This window comes from Rhagoletis zephyria, unplaced genomic scaffold (assembly GCF_001687245.7).
Source record: "Rhagoletis zephyria isolate East Lansing unplaced genomic scaffold, Rhagoletis_zephyria_1.1 Rzeph_scaffold_05306, whole genome shotgun sequence".
Lineage (NCBI taxonomy): Eukaryota > Metazoa > Arthropoda > Insecta > Diptera > Tephritidae > Rhagoletis > Rhagoletis zephyria.
The window spans coordinates 32312-43428 of NW_016162389.1; the positions used below are offsets into that span (position 1 = coordinate 32312).

Sequence of the window (11117 nt, forward strand, 5' to 3'; positions counted from 1 at the left end):
TAAAATATGGCTCATTTTGCCATACTTTTATATGTATGAGTTTTTTTCGAATCAAAAGTGTTAAGTGCACTTTTAGATTTTTCAAAAGTGTCTGCAAAACGGCACTTTTAGCTAACTCTTCACTGGTTTACTAAAAGCTTCTACGAGTGACGTATTTGACGCTCGGCTGTTGCTTTATTGATACCGTGGCAAAGAAGATTAAAGTACTTCCCGCAAGACTTCACTTCCAACCGCATAGGCGATGAGTGTGCCTACCACTGCATTATCACAAGGTAATCATTATTATTTTTGTTATGTTTTGGTGTTTCTTACCTTCCGCATTGAAATTCAGTGCTGTGGGCATCTCTGATATTTTCGGCTCACTCAAATCCGTATGAACCTCTGCAAAATAAAGATGATATTCAGTCTCTTATAGGCGAAAATTCAATAAATCTATATATATTACATACCACTAGATTTATTAATTTTATCCACATTGCTGTCCGTTTTGAGCGCCACATTAGCGGGCACACCTAAAACCACCACTTTTGGCTCAATATCGCAGTGACCTTTCTCAGTGGTTATTATGTTAGCCGCAGGGGCATTATCAGCCACAGGTGCCATAGCAGCTGATTTAAGAGGTGGCGAAAGCGATTCCGATGGCAATGACTCTTGTGATTCTGTTGAAGATGTGCCTTTCAGATTTGCAGATTTCGAACAGATTGCATTGAACTATAAGAAAAGAAAAAACACAAATAAAATGTAAAAAACCAAAAATTCCAATGCCAGCAGCTAATATGTGAAGTTCACGTGTGTGTGGCCGTGAAGAAAATTTGAAAATGAACTACACAGCAGCAAAGCCAAGTGCAGCAGGAGTGCCGCCGCATCCTTCTCGAACTTTACTTGCGCGGTACTGCGCCTTTGGCAGTGAAATGTATAAATATAAAATTGGGTGCAATCGTATGGGCAGACATACAAAAATTGTTGCAAAGGAAAAAATCTAATTCGAATTCAAAACACTAACAAACAACAACAGGTGATGCACAAGCTTCTACGCAAAAAGACATTTTCTATTAAAATATGAATTTGCGCCGTGTGTGCCTGTTTTGCCGGTTGCCAAGCGTTTGCAGCCGCCAAAGTGAATGGCAGTGTTGATGGGATAGTATGTGCATAGAAATATTAATGTGGGTTTATATGTATGTACATATATTTGTACATATGACGTGCATGTTGGTGCAGTGAACTGTTATACCGCCACCGATATCTTTGAATCTAAAATACGGCGCAATTTGTGTGTTGTCCATTAGTTTTTGTTGCACGTTTTAGCCGTTTGTAAATTTATACATACATATTTTTGTTTTTATGCAAATTTCAAATTGTATTTCGTGTGATTTTCACAGACAGTGGGCTAACATACAACCAACTCTAGTAGTTCAATTCACTACACCTAGGTCTGGGATAAGGCAGGTGCCGCTCGCATCTTCTTTGTGCCGTCACTCATTTCGTTACACTTTTGTGGCCCAATCTGTGGTTTTCTGCAGCAAAATGCAATTAGTTCAACGTAATGTGCTAGTTTAATACATACATACACCTGCTTTCAACTAATTAGAAACGAAATTCAAAATGATATGGTTTGCAATTATGTTAATTTTTTTTATATTTAATAATTTTCATTTAAAATGTACATAATTCAATCTGTAACAGAAACCACAATAATAAAAGTTAAACAGCTTGCAAAAATTGTAAAAAAATTAATCAATGTTCAAAAAATTGTTATCAGAATTTCCAAATTTTTAAAGAATATTTGAAAAATTTTCGGGTATGCAGTTCTGTAGCCCATTCAATTGTAGTCTAAGATAGTGCAAGTCTCGTCGTTAAAAAGTTAAGTTAAAGTCGTTAAGAGTTACCATTGCTTTTTATATAATTTTGCAGTTGAGCATTTTCTTCCATATAACACATGATCAAACTTTTGTTTTTTTTTTTATATGAAAAATAATTCGCAACACCCTCCACAAAAAAAAAAGTTATAAAAAAACTACGGTAATTTTTAAGGACTTGAGGCTGGCACTTTCTTAGACTACAATTGAATGGGCTACAGAACTGCATACCCGAAAATTTCCCAAATTAGCTCAGTAAAAATAGACTTTTCCTTAAAAAAATTTGTAACAGCAATTTTTTGATGCAGTTTACTTCTATTTGGCACGTAGATCATGGATCCACAGTCTTGCCCCTAAATTTAATTTGGCAACATTCCGCCATCTTGGTTTTAAGTTTTTTTTTTGGTTTTTTGTGATTTTCAAGCTTATTTTGCATTTTCCGTAAAAAATGGTTAGATACAAATATGTAGAGAATTTATTTACCCACATTTGTTATATAGAAGGTTTTTTTACAAATAGAATTGTTTATTGTAAAAAATTAGCACAAACTGCGTAAAATTTTGACCTTGTCACGGTTTTTGCCATTTTTTGACAATTTCTGTTCAAAATGCATAGCATATTGATATTCCAGAGTTGTAGAGAATTTCAGTCTTCACAACTTCTATACCGACATTTTTTTTTGTACGCCCCTTAGATCACGGCCGAGAACGTGCCAAACATAGCGATGTACGGGATGTTCCGTAAAACTCATTTCCACACCTTCACCTGCTTTCATTGAAAAGCAAAAAACGTTGCCCGTGGATAAGGCCTACTGGGGATACCACGATAACAAAAACGCGCCGAAAAACTCTACTTCAGCGGTGGTGTGGAAATGAGTTTTACGGTGTATCCCGTACGTCGCTATGTTTATCGCTTTCCCGGCCGTGATCTAAACGTCGTACAAAACAAATGTAGGTACAAAAGGTACAGAGGTCTTTGGAATTTAAATATGCTATGTATTTTCAACAGAAATTGTCAACAAATGGTGAAAACCGTGACAATGTAGAACTTTTTCGCAGTTTTCGCAAATTTTTTACAATAAAAAATGCTATTTTTAAAAAACCTTCTATATAACAAATGTGGGAAATTAAATTCTATACATATTTGTATGTGACCATTTTTTGCGAAAAATGCAAAATAAGCTTGCCAATCGCAAAAAACCCAAAAAAATAAATCGAAGGTGGCGGAATGTTGCCAAATTAAATTTAGGGACAAGACTGTAGATCCAGGATCTACGTGCCACATAGAAGTAAACTACATCAAAAAATCGCTGCTACAAATTTTTTATTTTTTTTTCCTACCAAATTGATCTAATTTTACTGGGCTAATCGCTATGTTTGGCACGTTCTCGGCCGGGATCTAAGCGGCGTACAAAAAAAATGTAGGTATAAAAGTTGTGAAGACTGAAATTCTCTACAACTCTGGAATTTCAATATGCTATGCATTTTGAACAGAAATTGTCAAAAAATGGCAAAAACCGTGACAAGGTAAAACTTTTTCGCAGTTTTTGCTAATTTTTTACAATAAACAATTCTATTTGCAAAAAACCTTCTATATAACAAATGTGGGTGATTAAATTCTCTACATATTTGTATTTAACCATTTTTTACTAAAAATGCAAAATAAGCTTGAAAATCGCAAAAAAACCAAAAAAAAAACTTAAATCCAAGATGGCGGAATGTAGCCAAATTAAATTTAGGGGCAAGACTGTGGATCCATGATATACGTGTCAAATAGAAGTAAACTGCATCAAAAAATCGCTGACCCAAATTTTTTTCAAATTTCCTACCAACTTTGTCTAATTTTACTGGGCTTAAATATTCTGATTTAAAATTTGGAAATTTTTATGACAATTTTTTGAATTTTATAAACTTCTGCAATTTTTGCAAGCTTTGAAACATTTATTATTGTGGTTTCTGTTCAGATTGAATTATAATTTAAATGAAAATCATTAAAAATAAAAAATAAACATAATTTGCAAACAATATGATTTTTAATTTCGTTTCTAATTAGTTGAACGCAGGTGAATGTATGTATGTATGTATGTAGTGCGGTGCGGACGTTGCAACCGTGTGTTGACGGCGGCCCATACACAATCAGATACAACGGTACGAATTGCATTTTGTTGGCTTTATCCGCACAATGCGACAAGTGAGCGGCAAGCAGAATCTCCTTTCTTTTTTATTTGTATATTTATTTGATTTTTCTTTTTCGGTTTTGTATTGGGTTCTACTAAATACTGTAGGCTTATTGCGGTTGACGTGGGAAAATGTACTAGAAATTCAATTAGCAAAAACGAGACAAGGTTAAAGTCACACAAAGCATTTGCATGCATAGGCAATGTACTCACATAAGTACATAAACATAAATACATTGACATATGTATTCATATATTTATGAAAATCTTTGCCGGCATCAGTGGCCAACGGCACAAAGGAATTAGGTCGAATCGATATCGGACAAGCACACATGGATTGAAGGGATATTATTCTAGTTTAGTTTGCGCTAAATGCTGGTAAAAAATGATGAAATAAAAAGTTGGAAAAACAAAAAATTTAAATACATTTCATACAAACCAGTAAAACTTCCAGGATTTTCGAGTATTCTTTAGCTATTGCAAAAGAGGTGAAAAATGCTCAGATTGTTGCTGTCCAAAAAAAAAACAAAAAAAAAACGGAGTACATTTAATACACATTGAAAGTACTCACCTTCAAAAATGAATATGTCTGCCATCAGTTAAGCTATTTAGGTAAAATTAAAAATAATTAAAACACAGATACTTCGGTTCATGCCAACGATAAAACTCAAATAGCTGCGCTTAGCTCTGAAACTTAAACAATGCAAAGAAACTCCATTTTTCAAAACAAAAAAAAAAACTTGTACAGTTAGTTCGAAATGATTAACTGGTTAAAAAGTTAACTATTTAATACAAATTAGTATTAGATTTAGCAACCTTGACAATCTGGCATGGCTCTAAGCCTTCTATTCACAGAGTGAACTAAGTTCCGGGTAATATTTTGTTGTATATTCTCTCATATATCCTAAAGGGCACTTTTACGGTCTCTCTTGCTCCTGATTTGCCGCACGCGTAATTTTGATTTCTTATATACCCACTACTGTTCAGTAGATAGTAAGAACATATAAAAAAATGAAATTATGAAAAACCAGAAGGAAGTGGCAGACCAAAGAAAATATATACATCACGTGTAGAGAGGATTGCTCAATTTATTAAGGAAGATCCAAAACAATCCGCAGTAGCTATTGCAAAAGAGGTGAAAAATGCGGAGATTGTTGCTTTCAACCCACTGACTTTGATAAATTATTCAATGGCCACTCTCGTCATTCCAGACATCTGGAAGATGGGAAGAGTGATCCCACTGCTCAAACCGAGGAAACCAGCCAACAAAGGAGAGTCTTATCGCCCGATAACCCTCCTTTCACCGGTAGCGAAGACAGTAGAAGCCTTACTACTCCCGTATTTCACGAACCACCTGACCCCAGCGAAGCATCAGCATGGGTTCCGTAAAGTGCACAGCACAACAAGAGCACTTAACGCGATAAACACCCAGATAACTCGTGGCCTAAACCGAAACCGCCCCTGTGAGAGAACTATTCTAGTAGCGTTGGACCTGTCTAACGCGTTCGACNAAAGAGCGAAGTGTTTTGGCTCACACTCCATTTCAAATCGGTAGTTTATTTCTCCAGACAGTTAGAAAGAGTGTATAAACACCGCTCTCACTCAAAGCGAATTGGAGATCAGCTGTTCCGCTCAAATTCCAAATAATCGCATCAGTATTTAAAAGCTGATTAATAATAATCGTTCTTTTTCTTTGCCACGATTTTATAATGCCGAATAAAACTAGATTTTTATCACTTTCCATTTTGTTAACTTATAAAATGTCAAATGAAAACAGCTTATTTTGTTTGCTTTTGAAGACGGTTACTTTGATGCCGATATAAGGCCGTAAGTATAAACACTAGAGCGAAATGTGTACGGTGTCAATGCGCTTTCAATTAAGTCGATTATTCCGTGCGTATAAACGTAGTAACTGTCAGTCATTCAACGCTGCTATAAGACATAGAGGCCTCCTCACTCCCACAGAGACTCAAACGTTGGTCGGCGAATTACCTGAGTGGTCGACACTCGTCAGTAATGTTTAGGGACAAAACCCGCAAGCTACGGAAAATTAAACAGGGGGTACTACCACAGGGTAGTTTCCTGTACCCACTACCACCAGAGGGTGGCAATATTGTCTCTTATGCTGACGATTGAAATTGATGACTTGTGCCCGAAAGTAAACGGTTATCTCGCCGAACTTTCTCGCTTCTTCACTGCAAGGAGCCTTGCCCTATCCCCTGCGAAATCCTCGGCAACCCTTTTCACCACCTGGACGAAGGAGGTCAGACTGCAACTTGGTATTCACGTTGATGGCGTAACAATACCGACGGTGAATAACCCGAAAATCCTCGGAGTTACCTTCGACAGTCTGCTCTCCTTCTCGGCGCATACAACCGCAATTGTCAACAAAGTACAGAGCCGCAACAATGTTCTCAAGTCGCTGGCCGGCAGCACTTGGGGCAAAGATTAAGAAATGTTGTTGGCAACATACAAGGCAATTGGCCGGCCGGTTCTAAACTATGCAGCGCCCGTGTGGTCGCCTGGGACTAGCAGGACGCAGTGGATGAAGCTACAGACTTGCCAGAATACGGACTAGAGGTTTACGCCGACAGGCTTTGCGGCGGCGGCGTGGTCAACGTCAAAAATATTCGACGGCGGCGCGTCCGGAAACGCCGGCGCTACTGCTCATAAGGTAGATTTCAAAGAGCCATGAGGCTACTAATCTTATCATTTCAGCTCGTCAGCGTTAGGCATTTGCCATGCCAATTATTCTATTATTATAATTCTATTTATTTCATTATTGAATTAGTTTTAAAGTTAAATATTGTTACTTCCTACTTGAATTAAAATGTTGAGTGTCTGGCGCTGACTGATGGGCGAACAGAAGAAGGTCTGAGGTATATACATACATACACACATGGATCTCTATGTTCTCTAAAAATCCGTATGTACTATTTAAATTTAAAGAAATAAAAAAACTTTAAAAGTTTAGTTATTGGGGTAATTTTTGTCGCTCTCAAAAAATTTTTGCAATAATCTTATCAACCGTTATGTTAAATTACGGAGTTCTTACGATTTTTTGCGGATTACATATTGAAAATAAGGTTGGTCTACTTTTTTTCCTAAAGTTTAACCCATCAACCAGAATGGGCCTTTTAGACCCACTGTTGAAAAATGGCTTATAGATGTTTGAAATTTCTACTAAAATATGAAGCGCCAAATTTTTCTAAGGAGAACCGAATGTAATGAAAACCAAGTAAGAGCAGCGCTGTCTTCGGCTATGCCGAAGGCTTCATACCTTTCATGAACATCTGCAAATTTTACTTTGACAGATTACTGCTTTTGAATACATCNATCCGGATATCTCGAAAACTGAGAGACTAGATTGCATACAAACAGACAGACAGACGGACAGACGGACATGGCTAAATCAACTCAGCTCGACGTTCTGATCATATAAGTATACATTTTCATGGGTCTATCTCTTTTTGTTCTGGTACTTACAAACATCGGACCAAAGTTATAATACCATTTCATGCTCATGAAAGGTATAATAATACTAATGTTTACCATAAAGAGGGAACTTTAACCCTGTGTAGAAAACATTGCGATGCGGGGGAGCAAAACCTTCCTGGGTTTTAACCACCACTAAACAATGCTAACGTAATTTTCACACAGCCACCTAGTACTTGTATACGTATGTGGGACCCCAGAATAAAATAACTTACGAATGTAAATATTAGCAAAAAATGTGTTTGTTTAAAATATTAAAGAAACACATAGAAAAATCAACTTGTCTTTGTTTTATCTCCAATAATTGGGGAGTTAGATGCAAAGAGGCCGCTTCTATTATAACTTCTTTCTGACATATTGGCGTTAAAGTTTTTGATGTGTTATAACTTTCTTGTTGTTGTAGCAGGTGTACAAAAAAGTAGTATTGTTGTAGTATTGAAAAGAATTGTCTACTGCGGGAAAAAATCGTTAGATTACCAGTATTCGACCCTAATTTAACTGTAATAAACGCTTTCGTCGAAAAATATGTTACCTATGTTTGTTCTGAGTTACGCTATTTTTGGAAAAATAAAGCGAATTTTCGACCCACGCTAATGTACATCATGAAAATTTTGTACAAAATTCCTTCGGCGCCGAACGCCGCCGCCGCCGTCGCGCCGATATTTTCGTAACCTGAAATGCAAAATAACGTAACGACATCGTCACTCAAATGCAAAAAGTCGTAACTTATAACAAAATTCAAAATTCACTTTTTGGTCGTTTTATGAAAAAAAATGGTCCCGATTTTATTTATTTCAGATACGATGTCTTTACGTTATTTTGCGTTTCAGGTGACGATATATCGAGCCCTAACCGCCAAAATAAAGAAATATACTTACGAGTATCTAGGTGTGTTTCTGCATCAAAAATAAAATTTTGAAAACAATGTCGCTTACCTTATTTTGGCGGTTAGGGCTCAATATGTTTAATATGATTCGTGATTCGAGAACCATTAGAAAACGGAGACTACTTATTTACTTCCTTTCATTTGAAAATTGGAAAACGGGAATTAATGTTGATCTCAATGCATTACGATGAATTGTCGCGTAATCACAATCGAGGGATTGAAATTTACCACCTCCCACATTATTACAACTGAATTTGAATACAGCTTTTTTCTGAGGCAACGAACTTTGCCAAATTAGTAGAAGATCAATTAAAGCATCTAGTGTATTGCCGCTTTAGTGAGTCTATTAAGAGCATAACACAGTAACCTCAATCAAGCCATACGCAGAGATTGCTATATAAGTACTAATTATAATCAAACGTAGAAAGTGTGCTCGTGTGTGTGAATGTCGAAATGTCACATACCTCCGATGACAATGCCAGCGTCAATGCCGATGGCGATGCTGATAGCGGACGATTAGGCAAGTGTTGCTGACTCAATTCAGCAGCGGTAGCATGTAGATCACCCTTGCTTAAATTATCATTGATTTGTATGAGCAATTCTTCGATTGTGTTGCCGGTTGTTGTCGTTGTAGTTGGTAGTGAATTTGCACCACATCCATTGTCATTACTACTGCTCGAGCTGGTTTGCAATGAAGCCGAAATTGGCTGAATAGGAGATTGGCGACTAATTGGTGGTGAGGCGCGACTTGCCGCCGCTGCTGCAATGGGACGGAATTCGTCACGTTTATTCAAAGTATCCATTATATCGGATGCCACTAGGCAACCATTCAATGCATTTGCAATATGCTGCTGTCGTGATTCCGGCGTGGTGGCCCGATCAAAGGGTAGTAGTGGTGAATGTGAGTGGTGTGGTGTTGTAGGACGCGATGATGGTTGTGATATTTGTCCTTGATCTGTTGGCGTTGAGGGCTGAGAATCGCTGCGCACCAAACTTATTGGCCGCTTTATTAAATTTGAAATGAAATCCATTTTTGTTGGATGAGGGTTTTTATAGAGTTGATGCTTGTAGTCGTTGCTTTATTTCCTTTTTAAGCTTTTGTGACAGTGGTGCGTAGAAGAGGGAGAGAGTAGGTTTCTTTTCGAGCGGTGTGCTGAAGAACACTTAATAATTTGCACTCGTTTGTAATTATCTCCTTTCCAGATTTTCTTAAATTAGCAAATTTTCAATTATTTTCGTCTCAAGTCACTTAGCACGCACGAATGATTACGCGATTTACGCGCCTTCATAACGAATGCTAACCCTTGTTTTTTTTCGTCTGCGCGCNACAGAAACTAACTACCACTACCTCAGCGGCACATACCGCTTCGTTGTATGTACATATGTTCAAATTTGAAAGCATTTTCCACAATTTTTCAATTCAGCTGCTTTTTGTTGAACTTTTGCTCACTTTGCTTTACTTTCCCATCACAAATAACCAATTGTGTATCGTACAATCGCACATCACCGTGATCGGCGGCGAGATCTTCGAGACTTTAGTGTTGAATGCTCTCGGTTGCTTTTCATCGCTGCTATGTATATGTCGTTAGATGCCATTATCTGCATTGTTTTGTGATGTTATTTGGCTTTTGAATGAAAATTCAATTTGCGCATTCGGCACACAGATATGCATTTTTTCTTAATGACACCACTGTTGGCTGTTAATTTGGGGGATTATTTTATAGTGTAAATGAAAGGTTTTGGGAATGCAAAGACGCGGATGGTTTCATTAATTCGCGAAAAACATACACTTACGGACAAAAAACGATGTCTGGCCATGTTTTGCTGTTTTCCTTTTATTTCTATAAAAGTCTAGCTCACCATATAAATCCTCATTTACAAATTTGTTAAAAATTCAGCCAAATTTCACCAAAAGTTCAAACTTTTTAATCATAATTTTTAGAAAAAAATTTTAGGTTTACAGCCATGGTACAATAATTACAGGTATTGTCTTCCCAGAAAGCGCATATTCCGATCTTCCTTATTTAAAAAATATCATTGTTGCCCACACTAAAAGGTTTACTGCTAGGGAAAAGGGATATATCCATACCCTATGTACCATATATGTTCACGTATTTTTGAACAAACCTTCTTGCAGAGAACTTATTTAATTTGTAAAAGCCGGAAAAAATCATTTGCTTGTAAATAAATTCAAAATTTGTGAAGCTCACTTCATTTCAAAGGGTTTTTTTCTTTTGAAAAACTATAAAAATTAAATTGAGCGAAAGCAAAAGGCCACACCAAATAAACCTAGAAGAATCAACATTGAATTGCGTCAAAATGAAGATAAGGGGGCACGAATTTCGATGTGAAGCAAAACTCTCTGGGAAGAGAATACCTGTAATTATTATACCATGGTTTACAGCCAGTTTCACGAAATAGTTTATGTATGTGAAATTTTTTTTCAGCCTTACCATGAGTTTAATTTTTTGGTTTCCATGTATTTACTATGGCCGGAAGAAAAATTTTCGGGTGAATTTTTTTTCGGGCGAAACTCAGGTTAAGCTGAATATGAAAACTGACAGATGGGAAAAACTCACTTTCCACTTAAATTGCTGGTGAAACCGGCAGTTAGTCATTAGTTTCGAAAATTCAAAGATCACAAGAAATGTTAGTGGCATTCCTGGACATAGCCGAGGCTTTTAACAATGTCCTCCCGTATGCG

General features: G+C 36.8%; 1 protein-coding gene across 3 annotated transcripts in view; it reads right to left on the bottom strand.

Moving 5' to 3' along the window:
• The window catches only part of tacc (transforming acidic coiled-coil protein), a 39982-nt gene extending 30290 nt beyond the window's left edge, over positions 1-9692 (bottom strand). For 2 of the 3 annotated variants that reach the window (XM_017627538.1, XM_017627536.1), the window contains exons 1-3: positions 8878-9690; positions 450-711; positions 313-381 (exon numbers count right to left, since the gene is read on the bottom strand). In XM_017627538.1, the coding sequence (XP_017483027.1) occupies positions 313-381; positions 450-711; positions 8878-9444 (898 nt within the window). In that variant the 5' untranslated portion in view covers positions 9445-9690. Of the gene's footprint in view, positions 1-312; positions 382-449; positions 712-8877 lie in introns of all 3 variants that reach the window. The other variant, XM_017627537.1, reaches the window with a different exon arrangement.
• Between the last annotated feature and the right edge of the window lie 1425 nt (positions 9693-11117).